This window comes from Lepisosteus oculatus, chromosome 15 (assembly GCF_040954835.1).
Source record: "Lepisosteus oculatus isolate fLepOcu1 chromosome 15, fLepOcu1.hap2, whole genome shotgun sequence".
Taxonomy (NCBI): Eukaryota; Metazoa; Chordata; class Actinopteri; order Semionotiformes; family Lepisosteidae; genus Lepisosteus; species Lepisosteus oculatus.
The window spans coordinates 31,140,122-31,163,051 of record NC_090710.1 but is presented as its reverse complement, the minus strand read 5'-3'; the positions used below and the strand labels follow the sequence as shown (position 1 = coordinate 31,163,051).

Here is a 22,930-nt window from a genome sequence, read left to right as displayed (position 1 = left end):
TTTCCAGCGCCTTATTATTTCACATAAATTCAACCAAAAACGAGTTTCTATGGCACGTTTTTTCAGTACCTGCACGGCACTTATGATGTGAATTGAGTATCATACGTATTCTCAAATTTAAATCAGGTCTCAGGGTAAACGACAGGCATTCATGTGGCTAAACAATGTGTAACTTTATCAGAGCATAACAACATCAGCAGAAGCTTTCACTAGATGGTAAAACAGTGGAAACGGGCTAAGAGAACTCCAAAGTAAATCACAAACTGCATGCCTCCATTGTCACATATTTCACATAACTTCAGTGTTCACTTGATTATCAAAACACCCCTTGATATTTGACATGGGAGAGCGACTGCTTTATCTGTGCCACATTCCAGAAAGATCTGGTCAGGGGTGAACAGAGTCTGCAGTGGAGTTTCAGGAAAAGAAAGTCCTCCAAAAGAGCTCGTCTTCACAGTAACCAACCTTTCCTGCCTAAAGGCACAGAATCAGAGAAGGACCCAGAATGTTAAAAGGCAAAACAAATTAAAGCTTTTAAATCAAAGAGGGGTCAGCGGACTCTCGAAAGACGCCGTGACGGTGAACCACAGCTACGGAGCAGCACAGCAGAGGATGCATCAACAATAAAAACTACAGGGGAAAAAACTCAGATTGAAGAAATCATATTGCAGAAAATGCAGCAAACAGCCTTCTGTACTGTCCACTTCGAAACTAAGCTCCTCTCCCCTCGGGCACGTTACATTTGCTGACTGCTGAGTTTTCCACCCCAAGCAGCAAGTCTATCAGCAAGTCCGGCTGCGTAGTTTCTTTTTACCCCAGTACACCAAACACTGGCTGCACTGTAACTTCAACCCCCAGGGGCCCTGAAAGGTCTCTCTTCCATTCAGCTCCCTGGTGCAATGACCTTATTTCAGGCTTTCACCTGCAGAGCACAGAACAGGCCAAGAAAATCCCTTCCAAATGGCAGAAGCAGCCCTTTGTGTCAACAGGTCATATCCTTCTCCGTCTTAAGAGCCCATATGGCACAAAACTAGTCGGATAAGAATTAACAGAGCTTGCGCTACAGATACAGTTTCCTTACAGCAGGAACAGATTGGGCCTGCAGAGGTTTAAACATGCTTAGGCCTACCCTGGGGGAGACACACGCACGCCGAGAGCACACTAGTGCGAAGCTCAGCACTAGGAGATTCCAAGCTGAAAGCAAGATTTCAAAAGAAGCTTGCATTCTCCTTGCATCATCTCCTCACCACCATCCAACTCATGAGCTAAGCACCACACGTCTGTGTCCATCACGCGATCCATTTCACTAACACAATTGCCAAAACCCAGGCTGCTGGGGGGGGGAACTTTCCAGCATAAAGGAAAAAGGACAAGACGGCAGGAACTGAAGGGTTGTTTGTCACAGCTGTTCACAAATCAAGAATAAAAAACAAGCCCTTCTGAACAGGTTAATGTACAATTATTAGAGGATTCATCATTAAAAGGAAGCAGTGAAGTACTCGCCTGCGATTTCAAGAGTTTCCAATGCACTGTTGAAGTCTGCTGAATATGAAGAACCTACATCCAGGGGACAAAGTCCAGGGTTCGAGCTAGCAGGCTCTTTCATGCAAGCCATCTTCTCTCTATTACAGAGCTCGAAGACATGCCGAAAGGCAACAAGCTAGTGAGAAAGGAGCGAAGCGATGAGCACAAGCATGCGTTTCAGTTCTCAGACTTCACTCGCCTAAATTCAAGCACCCAGCAGCTCAGCAGTAAAGCACAGAGTGTGCCACCTGCACGCGGAGCACAAGATGAAAGGTACGAACAATAGGATGTTTCCAACGGCAAATCCTGGGAAGGTCTTGAAAGAAAATCCTAAATTCAGGGAAAGGTCCGGTTTTATTCTGCACAATCATCAAAATTTTAAACCAGAACGGGCAGCCAGCAGGGAGTAAAATCCCGAAGAGGATGCAGGGAATGGAAACATTCCAATCTGCAGTTAAAGACTCGTTGAAGAGAGGGTCCGCCACTGTGCCAAGAGGAGCGAAATTCAGTCGGCTCTCACAAAGAGCTCCCACTAACACCCAGAGGGGAGCACAGCAGGGGCTGGTCAATATCCCGGCAGCCTGTGTCAGCTTCCCAGACCGACTGGTGCTTTTTCAGAGTGCTCCTCTGAAACACGTTCACCTTTTCACCGCCAAGCAGCAGCTGTGGTCCTTCCTGTCTGTATAGGGCATACAAACTGTCCTTTCAATTACAGATCACACAAATCGAAGATCTTGCATGCTTAAAGTATTTCAATGCATTCCAGCAGCAGGTTCCGAGTACAAGAATAAATAAGCTTTCCTTGCACTCCTGCTCATGTACCTGCAGTTCGACAGGATCAGAAAAGATGGGGCGCACAGTACGCTGAAGATGAAGTGTTAATCGATTAATAAACAGCAATATTTCTTCATCTGCTCATCCTGAAACCTGTTGTGTTCGATGCTTCAGTAACACAGAGGAAGACCACATTTGACACATATGGTGTTGAAGAGGTTAATGTGCTACAATACATCAGCTTCAAAACCATTAACTCTTTCCTGATCTACAATTAGACATGGCGGCTGACTCTAGAATTCAGTGTCCAAAAATAGAATCCATCCTAGCCTGCCTGGGAAGTTGCCATGGGTCTAAACACAACTGTGGTTACCAAGGGCTTGTTTTAATCATTGGAAATTTTAAGCCGTTTTCTTGATTACAGTGAAGAAGTCATCAAAAGAAACGAGCTCTGAAGCTTCTCTCACAGTTCCTCAGCTTCTCTGTATAATGACAGTTTTATTGTCTAGTTTACTGCTGGTGGTAAGCCAAAAACCCAGTGCAAATTATTTCAGAGACAATGAGAGATCCTGAAGTACAAGACAGGTCTATACTTCGGTTATGGGAATTTTCTGACCCTTACTAAGAACAGTTCATGGCAGCTACATTTTAAAAAATATTCAACTTATCACGGCCACCTCCCCTCCCAAGGAGACCCACAGAATGCCTGTAATAAATGCAGGACTCACATTTTCCACATCAGAAACGGACTCAAATTACAGGGTTGAGAGTCAAATTCCCCTTCTAACAAACTTAATGGTTTAAAGCAAGGTCACCAACATGCAAGCTGGTCACTGAGAAATCATGGAGCGCACAAACCACTAAACTACACCAGTGAGGTACAGGCCTGGCCTCCCCCATAGCCCAAGCCTTCCTTGATTTTACGGTTTAAAAAAAGGGGGAAACGACTAGGATTTCTTTTGCACCTTGTTAATCTACAAACAAAAGTAAGTAGCTGGGCTTCTCAAGAACCACATCTTTCCAACATTCAGAGAGAAGTTTTGAGCCAGAATTGCTTCCTTTGTGCAGGTGACAGACTGAAGCCCAGCATTCAAAACACATTTTTTTTTCCTGTTATTGCAACCTTACGACAATACAAATGCTCTACCCTTTCCAACTAGGGCTCTCCTGCAGTTTGCAAACGAACTGGAAGTGGCCCTCGAGGGACTGGTCATGCCTACCGTGGTATTTTAGACACTGTCACACGGCTACTGCGCCAGTGCACCGAGATCTCTTTTGGAACGAGACGCGCTGCACAAGTACAAGGAAATTATATTGACAGGGGTGTACAGAAAGTGTGAGAAGCTCAGCAACAGCGATTAACTCATACGTGAAGATGACAGCCTTTAATTGGCAGACAATTCACTCAAGTACAGTGCCAAGCTCAGAGGAAGACACCACTACAAACTCCCCTGTAATCCAATTGTGTCATGTTACTAAATTTGCTCAGGGCCGTTCACCTCCCCCGACATGGCAATCAAACATCCCTGGGCAGGCTGGGGGCTCCAGTTCACAGTTAAAACTCTGGAGCCGTTCCTGCAGAGACCACTTCTCCCACTCCTCCCTGTGGGCCGACCCGAGCGCTGGCAGGGGTCTTCGAGGAATTTCTCATCGCGCACAGAGGGAAGTGACTACATCTACCAAGAACGCAAAAGGGGAAAAAAAAACAGAGGTTTTCCCCATATATGGCTATTTCTGAATAAAGGAGCCCGTAATCGGAAAGGGAACTTGCCGAGCTGCACTCATAAAAGGGTGTTTGTGCCCAGTTTCTTCCCCCCCCCCCCCAGATACCACCTGAAGCTTTCTGCCGACTGCCACCTGGAAAAAGGCCAAAAAACTTGTCAGATCTCGACTGTCACTGCCCCAGGTTACAGACGCTCTGTACACCTGTCTCCTGTGTAGAATATCCCATGCGGTTCACAAGGTTCACTTAACAGATATTGCTTTCTTCTGAAATGTTGTTTTTCCTCCATATTATTTCTCTTCTTTGCAATGCTCCTCTTTTGCTGTCAAAAACACAACTTGTGGCACGTTTGCTTCCAGTGCTATTATCCGATTAAAGCAAGTTCAAAGCTGCTCGTATCACGTTCATATCCGTGAACAATCAAGTAAGAAGTGATCCTCAGACAATGGGCAGTTCTCTCTTTCTTTTTTTTTTTAAGGGCACGTGTGAACGAGCCACGCATCTGAAATCTGCTCAAGCTACAGACAAAGAAAGGAAAACGGCAACTGTACCATGTCTATACCATCGCACACCACTGACAATGCAAAGTAAGCTAGTCTGGCCCAACCAGGGTATCTTCTCAAAGATCACTGTCAAACACCCCCTCAGATTTTGTGTATAGACAGAGGTAAAATGGACATGCTCAGGAGTTTAGCAGCCAGCTCTGTAGCGTGAACCTTTACCATAGACGTTACGCTCTGCAGCTTGTTTAACAGGTAAAACCCTTGCATCTGCCTCAGCTTGTTTGCTCTGCCAAGGTGTGGTGTTTTACGCAGGGAAAGTGTTTTTCGGCGATGGAGAGGGTGCCTTGCCCACATCTGAAAACAGCGATGAGCAGGGCAGGGCAGGTGTGAGATTATAGTGGTGGAGGAGTACTGAGCAGGTGTCATGGCTCCTGCCCACTTTGGGCCTGCCCATTCCATCGAGAACAGGATTCAACAGTATTCACCTCCGCAAAGACACACGAGGTTGGCCACTTCGCAAAAAAAAAACTTGAAATGCTAAAAAAAAAACAGTTCAACATCATCTCCATTTCTCACCATCTCAAGACATAATGGCTCATATCTTGGCTGGCTGTCAGCTACTGTTCCAGGTGCCAGACTCCTAGAGAATTTTACATTTAAGACGCTTTTCTTAGTCATTATGTTTCTATGAATAAACTGCACATCAGAAGTAAAGCAAGAACAAAATACTCTGTTCCCTGTCAAGGTTAAAAGTTTTTCCCAAAGGATTAGGCACTGAAGGTAACGTTCAAATATTCTTCTATCCTGGTACTGCTGAAATTTAAAGATTAAGTTGTGCCAAACCCACACATAATGTCTTGTAATTGTGAGCAATGTTTTTGTAATTACACAGCTTTCTCCTTTTTCAGCCCGGCCACGGTTATATTCAAGCACTGGTTTAGGTTAATTCTGGAGTTCAGGCCATTTTTTTAAATTATCATGCATCGAAAAACCCTGATTTTGGTCACCATCTCATTTTCTATAAAAACTGATAGCAGTCCGATTAAATTGTTATGTCATGAAATAGCCATTTAAAAGTCTACTTGTTTAGCTTTTTCTTAGAGAGAATAATACATATGTTTTAAGCTCGAAGGGGGAAAAAAGACCTGAGTGTTTTAGGCTATTAATCAAGGCCGGTTCAAGCCATTACACACGTTAATGGAGATACCTAAAGGTAAATGGTAACCTTAATCCGCCCCTTCATCACCCATCAACTCAAAACTGGCCTACACTACAAGTTCAAACTTGAACCTTTTCCTGTGGGCAGCTTTCTGTTATCAAGAGGCCTCTGTCTTTTACTCATAGGAAATCTGCCACTAAGCAAGGTCATTTGTGATCTTGGGTGGGTTGAATTTTTCGCCAGTCCCAGCCCAGGCTTGGAAACCACTCGTTCACGCCCGTCAACGACAACGAAAGTGGTTTTGCCTTAAGCGCTGGGCATGCTCTAAGAGTCTCTTAGCCGAGACGCACAGTAAAGAGGCCTGCGTGTGCACCCAGAGAAGAACGTCACCCAAGCAGACATTCGCTCTGGCCCAGAGTCCCACTGTGGAGATGTCCAACACTGGGCACTATGGGGCTGCAAAAAACGACAAACAGCCTGCATACACATGCTCATGTGACAGATCACCCAACATCCCACAAAAATAGGTGGCAAATACCGATTTCACATTTGCTTTCAAGTCAGCGATGTCTGGCAACATTCCACATGCTCAGTGATCACAGTACCAAGCTCTGTAGCCTCTAAGAAAAGGAAGACGAAACTGCAGGAAGCACCGGTACATACTGAATCTCGGAACATACTTTCATTCAAATACAGATCTGAAAACCACAAATAAGCTGCATCTTTTCAGAATAAACTGACAGGTTGAATATGTTCAGCAGAAGAATAAATAATGCGAAGCTTAGAATTCTATGAATGTGCACGATCCGAAAATCATTGCCAAAACTCTTCTCACTGTAGCAAAACGTGTGTCACAGCACAACACAAGCTTGTGACTTAAGAGCAACGGCTCCAGTTCCCGTCAGACAGACGCAGGGATGGCCAGGAGCACTGGGGAGGGCAGGGGACCGAGCAGGAGCGAAGTGCGCTTGGCAAGGGGTGGGGTCAAACTGCTCGGCAGCCTCCAAACCCCAGTCAAACCAAAGCTCTCTGGTGCCGCACTTGAGCAGGTCTTCAGAGGGCAGAACCTGCCGTGACGCCCAGGGGTTGCTGGGAGCTCACAATGTACTACCACTGACTTTCAGGCTACCCTTCGGCCCCTGGGGGCCACGAAGCTTCAGACGGGCCGGGCAAGATGTGAGTTTCTAAAGTTGTGGTGCTGGCGGGGGCGGAGGGAGAGAAATGTCTGTCTGTAACATGTCTGTAGATACATGTCTGTAACATGTCTGTAGATTTTATTTTACTTCTATTTTTTGTTTTGTTCTATGTTAATTTTATTATTTTTATTTGCTTTGGCAACACTGATTGTACCTATCGGTCATGCTAATAAAGCACCTTGAATTGAATTGAATTGAATTGAATTGAGAAGTGATTGATAAACGGAGCTGCCAGCATTCGGAAGCTGACAAGAGAACAGGCAGGAAAGAAGGTTCAGACTCCAAAAACAAGATGGCCGAAAGAAACCTGTTCAAAGTTCTTGCACCTTTTTCTCACGGCATCCACAAGGGCTGACGTTTTACCCGACACGTTCCGTGATGATATAAAGTACATTTGCTGGACTGGCAGAACTGAGTCATTTCAAGATGCAGAAAATGATGAATAAGAGAGCAACTGACATGACTCCTGAATGATCAGTTATGTGAACACCACAATCACACCCTAGCACGATCTCAGAAAGACAGACGCCGTTACCAACCCTTCGTCGTTCGCCGGAATACTAAACACCGTCTCGCCTAAGTTGCAAGTGGACTGGTTTTTAAAATATCCGAACCGCGAGGATAAACAAACACCCTCTCAACAGAAGACTAGGCGCAGCGTGTTCCAGAAACACTTCTAAGATCAGTTCAGCGCCAAGCCGCCTCTAAAGATGATACTGTTTGGGACAGACAAGTTCCATAAATACTAAAACACATCCGGCATCAGAAAGCACCAAGGTGAGAGAATTAAGCGGACACCAAACCTGTATGTGTGTATTAGGAGACAGTCCTTTACAGGCTTTCATGACAGTCTCATTTTACTATCAAACAATTTAGCCAACAACCTCTAGAAAATTTTTTTTTACTCGTTTATTTTTCTTTCTGGAAGTACTGAGTACACAACAGCTGTTCATAAAGACACGTCTCTCTACCCTCCCCACTCCTTTGTGTGCGTCTTGTCCAGATGGCCCTTGTACGGTAGCTCTGTTAAGCACCTTCTAAACCCCAAAAGCCAGCAACAGCTCAGACTGCACACAACTGTTAGCTCATTAAGAAAAGCATTTGAACGCGTGTGGGATGAAGATCAGCAGCATACAGCTCTGTGTCTGAAAACCAGTTAGAGCAGCACACTATCAGGCAGCAGGTGAGACAATAACATCCTTCAGCTAGCATTTGTCAGGACATTGTGCTTCAGGGCCTTCAGCTACATGTATGCACGTTTTTGGGTGCAAGATAGTGAAAATCAAACGTTTATGAGGCTTCCAGAGATGCACAAGAATACAGCTTCTTTAAACATTCCTGTTTAGCTAGACACCACAGTCAGAACAAGCTTGCATCTGGTGCCGATTGATGTGTAGGCCACGACCAGAGGTCAGCAGCTCCTTCCTCTGGGTCAGCCAAGAGACAGCGCCCGAGATTCACCATGAGCCCAGCACCCGTTCGGGCTTCGAGAGGACAAGCTCGGCAGAGTCACCGAGCCATGGGGAGATAAGCACACAGTGGTCCTTACAGCCAGCCTACAGCACACCGGCCACTCAAAGAGAGAGGAGAGGTCAGCGCTGCCCAAAGACCACTGCCCGAGAGCTGCGGACTCCAGGGCGGGGCTGGGGGCTCGAACCCCTGACCCGACGCTCCCTCCAGCAGGGCTGTTCGCTCCGACCACTGCAGCGGGTCCTCCGGGGTAGAACTGGGTTTCCGGCTCGTCACGGGGAAAGTCGCTCGCCTGGTTTCTCTAAAGCAGGCCAGCGCCCTGGAGGAGCCCAGCAGTTTCATCTGCCCTCGCTCCAGGAGGTCCGGGAGCTTTTTAGAGTCACGTATCCAAGACTCTTTCAAGGTGAACCCCCGAGGACACCGACTCGACGGTAGAGCCCGAGCAGGGACACGGACATGCCCTCCTCCCAGCCCTCCGGTGGACTACTCCCCGTCCAGAGACGCCACCGCCACCACCTGCTACACCGGGAGACTCAGAAAACCAGCCCCGTCTGCCGATCCCAACGGGATAGAGCGGCCTGGCAACCCATCAGCTGCCAAACGGAGCCGACTGAAGAGCGAAACGGAAACGCCCGTGCATGAGAAACAGCACATGTCAGAAACCAACATTTCGGTGCAATATGTAAGCTTTCTACCTACAAAGACGTACAAGATTTTCGTCCGAGAGCCATCAGGGCAAATACCATCATAGGAGAAGCTGCTTAGAATGTAAAGTAACTTTAACTGACTCAACGACCAAAAGCTCAGCACCTTCAATCTAGTGCAAAAAAAATAAATAACTTGCACACAGAAAGTATCAACCCGACTGTACCATCTTAAGTTAACGATTTATTATTTCAGATGTTCGATAAGACAAGCAGGTCTTAAAAGCGCCAGGAGAGAACGGAAAAGATGACTGACAAAAACAATGACTTCAATATTCATATTTCAATAACAGAATAGTCCACCTTTAACTCATCCCATTACAGGATCTGTAATGTCCCAACCCATCCCAGCTAAAGATTCTGGCCTGAAAAACGAGATATTAAATTGCATGCGTCAACTAGAAATGGATAAAGGTATGTGTTATTTCAAATCGGCGACGATGAACTAACGTTACACGAAACTATTTTACCCTCAAAAAAATTCAGCAAAATGTTTGAAGTATTTGCCACTTCAATTGCAGTCTGAGAAAAAACAAATTCCTTCACTGAATGCCAGAAGTGCGCGTCAAAAAACGAAATACAAGGTGCATGCCTCAGCCCAGCCTGCAGAACGGCACAGTGCTTGCTCTGTGACCCACTCTCACAGGTGAGACAGCCGACGAGCTCGGAAACGAGCTGCAAACTGAAGAGAAGGATTCAGGCCGCAGGACACAAGCAGCGCCTCAAGCAGCGTTAATTCTTAAACACAGTCCAGCTGATCCCTCCTTACGGACAAAGCACAACAGAAATAAACACAAAAAACGAATAGGTAAGTCTTAACCATATTTGATCAGCAACGATGGAAAAACGTTTCTACAAAAGTCTGTGTTCCAGAGTGTTACAGAACACCAATCAACCCTTGCCATCATTTAAAAGTCCTGTTCCTGGCTGAGCAGTTGACTATTCTTGCTGTTATATTTGTGTCAAATGCCTACACGTCATTTCACAAACTGAAAGGCACGGACAGCACAGCCATGCCAACTCCAAGACACTGGCTGAACCACACAGGCCCTTCCACAAAAGTTAGAATCTGTATGCCATTCATCAAAAAGTGACAGGGTTATACTCATCCAGATATCAGGAAAGAGTTGATTGGACACCTCCTGCACACTTTTGTTAACTAAGACTGCAGCAGAGAAACATTACGTTTCGGTGAATGAAAAGCTAAAGAACGAATTTGAAAACAGAAGGCTACACAGCTTGATTAAACTGCATCAGCTTCTTTATCAAGAGGATCTGAATAAGTCACAGGGTAGTTCTTTCCTATAGATGGCCAACACGTTCCTAATTTGATTTACAAAAAACGAAAAATGTCCTTCATCCGTTGATTTTGCATTAAAATAAACTTGGAATTTATTTCCAAGACAAACCCAACTTTGGCAATTGACAATCATTCTCATCGCTTAAAAATGTATCCAAGTTAAAGGCTTAAAACTTGTCATGGCCCCGAACAAATTACACAGAACCTTTAAATGTTTATTTTGTAAAATGTAATACTAATACAATAGGGTGTTCTGTTACAAATTTCTACCTCGAAAATAAATTCAGTGTTATTTTATTCCCATTGATTTTCCTGACAGATGTGACTCATCGGCAACCTATACACAGGGAAACAAATCCGAAGTCCTGATTGGAAACGAGGCTAGGAGGAAATCCTGCGAGTTCAAAATGACTTGCTAGCTGCGGTGGCTAACCGCTCTTGCAGACCACAGCAATTTGAACAAAACACCTTTGTAATAAAACCAGATAAGAGCCCCATCCTCAGCAGCTGCCGTTAACCCACCTGCAGCACAGACCAGCCCAGCACTGCCTTCGGCATTCCCCATGCTCCGAGATAAAGACCCGCCGAACAGGGCTCCTTTCACAACAGGCTGATTCTGCGGCTGAGGCCCTGGCACACAAGCACTCAAACGTGCTCATCAAACCGGCCCTCTGTGACCGCGAGCTGGCTTCCCCAGGCAGGTGTGCCCACCTGGCACGGCCACCAGGGCAAGCAGGCCGGCCTCCAGCCGCCCAGACCCGTCCTCCGGCGAGACCTCAGCGCCAGCGCCGGCCAGGATGCCCACCAGCTCACCCCACGAGGGGGGGGGTACAGAGGCGGAGGCCACTCTCCTCCATCACACCCAGACCGCCGGGACGTCAGACACCGCGGACCCCCCCCCCCATCAGGGCTCGTGTGTATGAGACGGAAAAAAAAACACTGGCTCCTGTGCCAACCGGCGCAAGGGAAAAAAAAATAAACCGCTAGTTGAGATGCCACAACCAGAACCAGAGAGGGAGAACGAGCGGAGCACACAAAGGCAGCAACATTTCTCAAAAGACATCGTTTTCCAGAAACCAATGACTGGCTAAAGTATAAAATTACCACAACTCCTAACTGCATAGCTGTTCCTGGATAATACTGTAACAGTCATATAAGCCATACCCTTACACTTCACCCGTGTCAAATATACCACTTAAAAGGCTCTACTTTGATATTCTGTCCTAATATGTTTACATGGTCAAAGCATGACCTAAAAGCTGGATTCCAATTCGATACACCACTGGCAGGCTGCTTGCATCTTCCATGTTTCTTCAGACAGAATCAAGTTTGACTAATTTATCCACCTTCTCGGCAGCATTTTGCTTGCATACTAGCTACTTCTGGGTTTTCTGCAACAAAAACGTGACTTTTACTGTATTGTGCAATAGATCTCGCCTGCTCTTCCTAGTCCCAAATGCACAATTTCTGCATGAAAATATTTGGCTTTAAAAACAACGCTGTAAATGTGAGCAATTAAAGGGCAGCAGATTCCGAAACCACACTTTGACGTGGATTGTAAACGATATCAAAAATGTTTAATTTTAGGTTTTATTTACACACATATATATATAAAACCAAAGGTCCCTGAACTGCCCTGAAAGATTACAGATTATACAGCGCACGACATACCCAGGCCCACATGAGCACTGCAGGTAGTCTTTCACAGCCTCTGCATCACCGCAACACTTACTGCAGAACCCCGAAATCAAAGCAAGACGTATCTAAACCCACCACGCTGCCCACCCTTCACGTGTCCTTTAATGCTGCTACTTGTTCAAAGACCTCTAACAAGCAAGACTGTTTCTATATCTGTTCTAGATCTGTTGACGATCCCTTGTGATCTTATTTCCACTCTAGATCCTCCAATTTAGCTCTACGTTTTTCCACAACCTCACTCGAAACAGACGGCAGTCAGACTCCGTTGTCTGGAATGAATCGGCTCTATTTTCCGCGTTTTCCCGGAGAAGCAGGACGCCGGCCGGCGCTGCGGTCCCCGGTCCCGGCCGACCGCTGGAAGAGCCGAGGTGCAGCAGCGGCACCCCTGACCTGGGCCGTGGACCCGCGCCCCTCGGGTCCGGAGCCCTAACCACAACTCCGCACTGCCGCCTCGGAAACGCACGACACCTGGGGACGCGCGGGAAGGAAATTCACGGACCACGGCTGGCTCGCATCTCTGCAGCAGCTGTATGCCAAGGCTCCTCACACACAAAAAGGGGTCCAACTTCATCCACCGGGGAAATGTGGCGCCCACCCGGGCAGCACCCGACTGCCGCTGTGTGCCGGCGGCTCCGCTGTGAAGCGGATCAGGGGGAGACGGGACAGATTTCAGCCTCGGAATTCAAGTCCACTGCAGGCCAGTCCGCGCCGGCCCAAGGAGAGGCTCGCCTCCGGGATCGCCCAAAGGCCGTTCAGGCAGGAGCCTCATCCTAAGGACAGGTCCGGAACTGCAGAGCCATGCGCATGGAGTCTGCGTGTTCTCCCCGGGTTCTTGCGGGTTTCCCCCAGGTGCTCCGGTTTCCTCCCACACTCTACCCAGTCTAGACTCCAGAGACGCGCTGGTGGGTTCATTGGCTTCTGGAAAAACTGGCCCTGGGGTGAGCGCGTCTGTGCTCTGCAATGAACTGGCATCCCATCCAGGGTGTACCTTGCCTTGCTGGCACGGGCCCTGGCGCCCCCCCGACCCTGTATTGGATGAAGGGGGTTCGGAAACGGATGGACGGCTCGATGGAGGATGAACCAGAGAGAGAGATGTACCACCTGCTGGTCTACCTCCCACTTGCAACAGCAGCCTGTGTTTGGCTTGGAGATCTCCTGTCCAATACCAATCAGCCCCCTCTTCCTAATGCTACAGTTCTGCAAGTCACCCCACAGTTACTCCCTCTCCCAGTCCTGTAGTCTCTTATCCTTGGGCATACATTTTCCCTAACCCCCTTCCTCCAATTAATCCAGGTTTAATTCACAGATTTAAGCAGACAGAGTCAGTATATTCTGGGCTTATCCTAACCATTTTCATCGACTGTTATGAAGCATTGACAGTATGATCTTAAGCTCAGAGAAATGCTGTATGGCTACAGTATATCCATTAGCTTTAGGGCCTTTCTGTATGATGCTTTTCGGTAATCTGTTCATCCAGCTATATATAGCCAACTATAGGCTTGTATATTTGTTATGCAAATAGTGCATGTAGGACTTTCGCTACAAATCCCAATTATGACGAAACCCACAAAAATAAAGCCATTTCAGTTTCTGTGCTTTCATGCACGCGCAGAAACAAATGTCCCAAGAAAGCTGATCAGATTCATATCAACACCACAAATCTGAAAAGGTGCCTTCAGCATCCAGCACTGCTTTAAATTGGATCCTTTGAGGAAGTAAAATGGAACTATATAGCTTGTTGCTATGCAAACTCTGAAGGAACACTCACAGAAGGGAGAATGCCTATTCCACATTTTACTCAATCCACACATCTGTGACTAAAGGTTACTTCTTCAATATGCAGAATGTTAACACTGAGAACACAACATCCCGTGTTAAACTAAGAGCTGCACACATCTGTTAAAGCTACCAGAATGTAAAAACAGCTCCTCTTCACAGCCATCGCCAGGGGGTAAAAGTTATCAATATCACTCAGCATTTCTTAAAATACACAATCGAAAAAACTCACAAAACAAGTTCGACTGCACCCAAGTCTCCGTTACTAGCAGACACTTCTCCGTCTCTCTGCTGTGCACATCAGGGGTCTCTTACAAATTCACAGAGCACTGACCAGCACAGAGCTGGAGGCTGGCTGAAAGAAGACCTGCTCCCCAGTCCATTAGCACCCCGATGAAACGCACCCCGCGGAGACAACGACCCAGTCACACGTCTCCTGGCACCTCGTGTGTGATGGTTCAGTTTCTGCAGTCTAGCCTCTCCCTGACGGGAGCACGAGGAACAGCCCGGGCAGCCCGTCCCAGTGTCAGCAGCGCTCTGCCCGCCCGACAATCGACTGGCGGGGCCATCGGCCACAGGCCCAACACTGACCTCCCCATGAGGGACTCATGTGACAGGCCCGCAGATCACACACAACACGCTCTTTGTCAAAGCCCCAGCAGTGCTGCACATTTTGCACATCAGGGCTCACGGATAAGGATCTACTCTACCGCCGCTCTTCTGGAAAACGATAAGGTAGAAAACCCGCTCGCTACCTTTCATTTCCTTCACTGCAGCGCGATGCCATCTCAGATCTGGTCTATAGCTTCTCAAGAAACGCTGAGCTATTTTCTAACCACATACCGTTGACAGAGGCTGGTTTGATACGTTTTGCGGCAAATAAAGAGATCTACAAAATTACAGCCCTTTATCAATAAACTGACTATATTTTTTGGTTTACATCCCCTGAGGCGTGTGTGTTTATAGTGTAACAATTAATAGTGAAGAAAAGTAAAAACTCGAACTACAAATATGGCTAACACCACTCATGTCACCAAGACACAGAATTACTTGAGAAGCAGAAGCACTTGTAGAATTTAAAATGAACCCTGATGTACCACTGCCATAAAGGCTAGAAAATGTGACATTCAGTACTCTGTGAGACTTCTGTAAGAGAAGACGAGCTTTTTTTAAAAAAAAACAGATCCCTCCCACCCCCAGCTCCAAACATTTTTCATTCAAGATTCTAGCAGTCACTGAGGACAGAAATCAACATCTAGTTCCTCTAACCTCCCAGACGGGGACACCGTGAGACATCCATCATCAGGCAAGCGTCCTCTACACGGGTTTATTTTTCAAATTTCCCAAGAACGAACCACCGGAGGCCATATCAGCACTGTCTGTTGAATGATTCAGTTTTCCCAAACTGAACACCCCCCAGGTCAAAGCCTGAACTTGATCTGACTTGTGCATAAGGGAAGAAACACTACCACATCGCTACACACCTCTCCGATACTTCCTTCTCTCCATGACACTAAAACTTAGGTTAAAGCCTTGACCTTTCCCGAGACCTCAATACCACAAGTGGCACGAATCCCAGAAACCGACCAGCCACACCACGCACACAAAGAGCACTGACAGAGCAACCCCCCACACAAAACATCTCAGCAAATAAGAAATACTGGAGTGTGCTGGGATTTCTTCATTCAAGACCCTGAAACTGTTTTGGACTGACGGTGCACCCGAAGCGTAAAGACAGCAGAGAGAAGAAAACTTTTTTTGGGGGGGAGGGGGGAAGAATTAAAAGACAGGACTGCGTTCAAATTAAATCCCATTGTCGAAGAAAAATCTAGTTAATTCGTCGAGGCACCACCAAACGGAGAACATTTCAAGTGCGGCGTGAGCGAACTGCATATCAATTCTGCCCATTCCCCTCTCTCCCCTCCTCACCAGCAGCACGGTCTGCATAACAGGATATGATGTACTACCACACATGCACTTTGGGAGGCTTAGAGATGGGTGTTTGCAAACAGGGTCTCGTTGTTTTCGGGGCCTCCACCACTTCTTCTTAAATGCCCAGATCCGCTTTGTGCTCGCACGTTTCAACCTTTAGAAACATGTGTATCCCCCCCCTCCAAAATAAAAAAAACCCATCTCTCGGAATAAATGACGTAACCCTCCGCCGTCCGCCGTGAGAAATGTCAGATTCCGCCCTGGAAGTCGGCTGAGTGGGGCGGGGGGCTACACCTAGTTTTGTCCTGTGATGACGACAAGAAGAAGAGACAAGGACACGCTTCCCCCAAGCTATGTAGAAATGATCAAACACGCACCCCGGCACGAAAGCGTAAAAAACAAACAAACAAACAAACAAAAACACCCTTAACGCATCGGATAACGCGTTATCTGCCCTGCATTGTTTAAAACAATGTGCTCCGGCACCACAGACTCCGGATCGTCACTCTGCGGACGCCGACCGGGGAGGGGAGGGGAAAAAAAATAACTTAATTTTTATCGGCTGCTTGCCGTTCAATCTAGCCGAGTGCGGGGTGCGGGGGTGGGGGAGGGCAGGGGGCTCCGGTCCGAGGCAAGATAATTTCAGGCACAAACCTTGTAGACTTGTCCATAGGTGCCATTTCCCACGACCTCCACCAGTTCAAAAATCCCAGCTGGATCCTAAAACGACAAAAGAAAACGGGAGGTTGAGAACATGCCGGCGCGATTGCCAGCCGCTGCAGTCGGGGGTGAAGGCTGAACGGGGCTGTTGCGCCCTGTTTGCTCTGCACATGCCAACACACGGCAGACAAAGGAAAGATCCCCAACTCCACCAGGGGCTGCCACCCCATCTCCATTGCCAGCGACGAATATGCCCACAGCTTTTCTTTTCTCTCCACCACCACCAGCAGCAGCACGGGCAGATCAGCCCATCCTTTTCGCGACACGATCCGATATTTCATTCCGCCCTTCCGTGCGCCGCGGAAAAACGCACCGTCAAAAAATTTCACGCTTTTGTCTGCCGTCCCCGCACGGCGCAAAAACGAGCTGCTGCCCCCCGCTTGTCCCGACACTCACCCGCAGGGAGGACAGGTCGATGTCCACCAGACTTTTAGCAGGAGAGTCGTTCGCCATCTTTTAAAGAATAAATAAAAATTGCAACGTCCTGTCCTTCTTCCTTCACGCCGACTGTGCCTCCGCAACGCCGCACGCCTTCATGGGTGAAGCTCGGCGTTATTTTGTTGTTGTTTTTTTTGTGTGCCTTTTTTTCTTTATATTTTTCCCCTCCTCCTCCCCCCTTGAGGCTGGACGCGGATCCTCCTTTGTGCCGCCGGAGACGAGCGCACACGGCTTATAGCATGTTGAGGTGGCAGCTCCGAGCCCTGCGAGGTCCACACACAAACACAGGAAGCCGGCTGGCTGGATCACACACACGGAGAGAGAGAAAGGCTGGGCCCAGCAACAAGCTGGGGGAGGTGGCGGTGTTGTGCGTGTGCGTGTGTTGCAGGCGAGAGGGGGGGGGGGTGACTGGATTGGAAGATGTTTCAGGGGAAGGGAGGGAAAAAAAAGTGGAAAAAGAGCTCCCCCCCTCCCCTCTCCTTCTTCTCCTCCTCCTCCTGCAGGAAAAACACACGGAAACAAGCGGTTGAGGGGGAAAAGAAAAAACACCGTGCGCTGTGCGCCGTGCGCCGTGCGCCGTGGCCGGGTAGGGTCGCCGGTAGCCCGGCGTGTTCCGGAGAGGTAGCTCTGCTCACGCCTGGGTGTGGCGAGGGGCGCGGAAGGTCACGTTGATGGACTCGGGCATTGGGAGATGCGCCAGCCCACCAGGAATTTGATGTAAGGATCCTGGAAAAGAGGAATATAGATTTTTTTAAAAAAAAAACATTTAAAGATTTGAGCATCCAGTGAAGTATACCGATCCCCCGAGCTAGGGAAATACACCAGCAAGCCTCTAATCAATACATCTGTTATGGTGGAGATGTGTTCCTTTTTTTTGTTTGTTTCTGTCTGTTAACTAATACTTTTTGGAGAGCTGTCGCGTTGTCACACATCGTGATGTAGGGCGAAAGCGATATATCTGATAATATTGTCACCTGGGGGAAACTTCAGAACATTAGGTTAGCATTTAGCATTTGCTCTTGGCTCTTGGTTCTCGGGTGATCTTGTGAACCAAAAAAAAAATAATTATAATAAACGCGCAGATCTCGTTTATCTGTCAAAGGCGGCTGCTGTTCAGTCCCGAGGTGCACAGGAAAGGTCGCTGTTACCCCCTGCAGTGTGTAATAAGGTTCAAGCCTCCTGGTTAATTAAGATATGATGAAGCTTGCTCTGTGCAGTCCAGCTTTGCATTTAAGTAAGGCAGTCTACTTTAGCATGACATTTCACTATCATTGAGCGCCTCAGTATGTAGTGAGGAGCTATGCTGGTGGATAGTGTTGGAATGACCTAGGGGACCTGTTGTCCCTTCATTGTGATTCCAGCACACAGATCCTTGTGCCCAGCAACGTCACTGCAGAATCCCCACCGAGCTCCTGGTACCACCAGCAAGGCAGAAACCCAGTGGTGCTGTGATCCCAAACTCAAATTAATCAAATCCAAGGAAGGCAGTATGTGTGGAGTCACCTGCATGTTTCTGGGGGGGGTTCTCATGACGACCTGTTCTGCTAAAGATATGCTGGCTAGGGTAATTGATTAGGTCAGGTGAATTGGTGTCTCTAAATTGTCTGTGTATAAGATAAGATCACTTTATTGGTGTAATTACCATTTCTTGCATTAGAAATTTGCCTTCTCACATACCCCAGCTTGCTCTCCATGAGACACACAGACAGGGAGAGAAGCTGGGGGTCAGAGCGCAGGGTCAGCCATTTATACAGCACCCCTGGAGCAGCTGGGGCTAAGGGCCTTGCCCAGGGGCCCAACGGAGAAGGATTCCTCTGCCGGCCGTGGGATACGGACTGTCAACCTTCCAGCAACAGGCGCAGATCCTGAGCCACAGAGCCACCCCTCCGCCCCACTGTGCACTGCAGTGAACTACTGTCCAGTCTAAGGTGCAGTCAAGCTTTCCTCGCAGTGCCTTTGGGACAAGCTCTGGATTACTGCATTCGTCACCAGGAATAGGCAGCTTTTTCACAAAGCATGGTACAGATTCTTCAACATAAACGTAATAGAAGTACGAGTTAAAAAACATAATGTAGTCAGAAGTAGCTCATGTTTCACGTAGGCTGTCCTGAACTGTCCTCTTGTAGGAGTCCCCCAAAGAAAGACGGTAACCAGAGGTCCCTCTCTCATTCTGTGACAGCTGGCTGTTGAGCATCTTATATTTTAGTGTAATATAAATAGGTTAAAATAGTAGAAGCCACTCAAAATAAATAATACAGTAGCAGTGTATCACTTGCAAACTCAAGCATACTAAATGTGATTAAGGGTTAATCAGAGCATGCTCATTTTCAGCTGTGCATAGAAAACCCCTGATTTTAATTTTGTTTTCGAAGGTGGTGTTCTTCTCTCTTTCCCTGAGATGTGCCTCCCGAAGCAAGGATTTTAAATCGTGAACACGGATCGCTGGGTCTTCAGATAGGACCGCGAGCCCTGCTGCGCTTCTTAGGCCGTAACCTGCGCTTACGAGCTTTCCAGGAAGAGGAAACCGCAGCAGATATCTCACAACTTGCACCCTGGGACAGAGCTCTGCTCACACGTGATCAACTCTCATCAGCTCTTTTCAAAACCCTCGGACGGGAACCGCTAGCTCCACATCCCACACCTGCGCGCACAAACAAACGGCACATCGTTTGCATTTCAGTGGGGAAGTTCAGAGTGATTTTTGCTGGTGTCATGTGTTTCCTTCTACAGCGTGTAATAACTTCTATCACGCAGTCCAGCACACTCATATACAGCAAATAATATGTACATTTAAAGTGTGTAATGCTGGCTTTGCGACACTGCCTGAATGACTTTGCGCACAGACCAGATGTCTGGGGGGTTCCTGGAGATATACTGTACACACTGAGCATGTCCATTGGGTAAGACTCACCACTGAGTGCACATGTGAGTTGAAAGTAAAGTTAACATGGCATCTGCTTGTACTGTGTTGGCCTACCATCTCATCCAGCCAGTAATTTACTGCTTCCCCTGTCTATACACATTTTTAACTTTTCACACACACACCCACAAACACACACACACTTAAGGCAATATGGGTTTTATTTCATTCAGCAGCAATAATATATAATATAAACTGATCACGCAGTGCTGGAGATATGTTACATTTGTTCCTTGTCTAAATAGGAAGAAATAAGGGGATCAAATGGCTTGGCGTCTGCTTTTTTATGCCCGTAACAGATCGGACTTGTTTCCACACTGGATGAAATGGTTGTTCATCCAAGGACTGGAAAAACAGTGTCATTCTATCAAACAGACGTGCTGTCTTAAATAATGATTCAGAAAGATGCGTGAAGTATCAGGGAAATTCCACTCAAATCAGACAGCTGAGTGTGTTTTGCGTAAGAGTCCAGGCCTGATTTCTGTTTCTGAAACATTTCATTCCTCTTTTCCAGGATCTGACCTGTTAGCCTCACATGTCCAACATGGTCTTCGTCTGTGGCCTGGAAAATGTCTGTCCCATGGTTATTTTTATTTGTTTTATTGACAGGAATCTGACTGAGAAAGGAACAGGTAAACTCACTTCCACGCAGGGAGCTGCGTCAGCATGCGTAGGCTGCAAAGGAACAAGTAAAGGTTTATTCCCCGCTGGAAAGAGAACAAAGGAAACACAATTGACAAACAAGTCAATTCCATGGTCAAAAGTAGATAGAAGAAACACAGCTACAGCATCTGGGCTGTTGAGCCTTGACACATACCCAGAGAAGGGACACATACACGGGGACAATGCAGAGACGCTTATTGAACTGGACACCCTATCTTTGGAATTCGGCACGAAAGTGAAGCACACAGAGAAATCTCACGCATTTTTTGGAAGAACATGCAAACTCCACACGGAATGTGCCTCAGGCAGTCTAAGAGACCCCAAATAATGGGCCCACAGATCAGGTTCCAGGGTAATCTGGCATGGGCTCTGGCTCTTCAAATCTCTTCATTTAGATATCCAATCCTAGAAAAATTAGAAGAGATTGTAAGTCACAAAACCATTTTATGAAAATAGAGCAAAAACACCACCTAAACAAACACCACAAAGATGAGCATAATGTTAACTATATTCTGATGTAGTTTCTCTTTTATTTGTATGTTTTTGCTTTCAGGGAAACAGTGCTACTGGCTCTTCATGAGATCAGGGTCCCATCTCTTAAAAAAAAATCTTCTCACAAGTTAGTCGAATATTTGGTTTTGAGGTCAGCCCTCTTGGCGAAGGTTGGTCCAGAAAGGTAATATTTACATACAAGTGACCCCACTCCTGGCAAATAAAAACAGCAAGGTAACATTAAGTCCCTGAAGGACATTCCAGTTTCACCCTTATTGTTAAACTCGATAACCTTTAAAAGATTATGAAACAGGATGGCTAACCAAGAGATTTCAACAGTGTACACAGGGAAAGCTTAAGCTCAATCAATGGCATTGTTGTGCAGAGAGGTAACTGAAACAAATGTGGAGATCCCCTACGAAAACACCCCTTTTTGATGATGGGAGTTTTGTATCTTTCAGCTGTGAGGCACAGGGCTTGGTGCAGGATTAACTCTGAGTCAGTAAACCACAGGTACTTCTTCAACAATACATCTCTGTGAGTGAGTATCGTAAGGAACCAAAAGATCCTTAACCCTTAATTAGGTTTAACCTTTACTCAGGTTAAAGCAGTGGTACTGTATGTCTATAACCAGCAGGTCCCAGAATGTGATGTGTCACATCTCATCCGCTGGCTGTATGTTAAAATACAGGCTCAGCTGTTCAGATCAACTATGGTGGTATTGATGACTTTTGCCCTTTGCTACACCATACCAGACACACCCAAGTGTAAACTGCAGGTATTCAAAGACTACCAATCTGTTGATCCAGGAAACCAAGAATCCTTTCTTTATTCCCAGTTACTTGTCTAGTTGAACCAGCCTGGTAACCAGGAATAGTCGTGACAGGAGGACATTTTCAGAGCGAATTAAAGTAAACACTCGTGTTTTAGTGGAATGAAGCAAACAGAAAAGTTATCTTGCGGATTATTTGGAGCAGTCGGACACGTATGGTTGCGACAACCACAGAAATGTTGTAGATGGACATCCAGAATATGGTGTACTTAAATCCAGCGGATTCCCATCAATCTGTCACCTCTGGGCAGCTGTGGGAATGAAAAGATCCATACAGACAGTGATATCACAGAGAAAATCGACTGTTAGGGAAAGGGGCCATCCTGCTAAGGGTGGAAGGTTCTTTATAAAGATAAAACCCAGTCTTGTAGGAGACTACTGTGAAATTTTAATATTTGTAGAAGAATTTAGAAGGTGGCATCAACACCAGTTGAATATGTCATTTAAACATGACATGAGATTTTCAAATAAAAAAGATACCCAGGGTATATCAGTATTTTCACCTGTATGCCATTACACCTTTCCCAGGTTTTTAAATTCTTTGGCATGCTTTTGTTTTTACTGGACACTTTCCAAAATCTAAATATATGTTCACCTAGCTTGCTATCGCTCCAGAGAAAGAAGTGAAACTACTATATCCAATCTGCAAAAGTCAGACTTGTTCACCTGTTTGCAGGTTTCGGGACGAATGCTCATTTTAACAGCTTCTCTGTTCAAGAAAGATGTCAGCTGTACTGGTGTTAGGAAGCAGAAGAGAGGAAGTTTGCGTGCAGGTGGGTAAAGAACACAAATGACATCATACAAAACAGCTCATATTGCTGTAGTGTTGGGACGGCTTCCCTTTTCCTCTCAGTGTGTTCTTTCAGAACCCTTTAGCCTGTGTGGGTGTAATTAATGAAGAAGTCACGTTCTTTTGTGACTGGGGGAGATTTAGATGATAAGCAAGCTTATACGGATCATCTAAAGGTTGTAATGCCAACCCAGCGGTGCTTGTGAGCGAGCAGGCGCGGGAGCGTTGTTGAGTCGTCGTGAACTGTGTGTTCATGAGAAGCGACAGACAATGGCACTTGCTACAGCCCAGACAATAAACCTTCCAGAGTAACAGC

At 46.8% G+C, this 22,930-nt stretch overlaps 1 protein-coding gene across 11 annotated transcripts in view; it reads right to left on the bottom strand.

The window, feature by feature from the left end:
* Nucleotides 1–17,439, bottom strand: part of LOC102689948 (mitogen-activated protein kinase kinase kinase kinase 4) — a 100,311-nt gene extending 82,872 nt beyond the window's left edge. For 5 of the 11 annotated variants that reach the window (XM_015364110.2, XM_069179030.1, XM_069179033.1 and 2 more), the window contains exons 1-2: nucleotides 16,876–17,438; nucleotides 16,414–16,479 (exon numbers count right to left, since the gene is read on the bottom strand). In XM_015364110.2, coding sequence (XP_015219596.1) covers nucleotides 16,414–16,479; nucleotides 16,876–16,932 — 123 coding nt within the window. In that variant the 5' untranslated portion in view covers nucleotides 16,933–17,438. Of the gene's footprint in view, nucleotides 1–16,413; nucleotides 16,480–16,875 lie in introns of all 11 variants that reach the window. The other 6 variants (XM_069179028.1, XM_069179032.1, XM_006639208.3 and 3 more) reach the window with 3 other exon arrangements.
* Nucleotides 17,440–22,930: the final 5,491 nt, after the last annotated feature.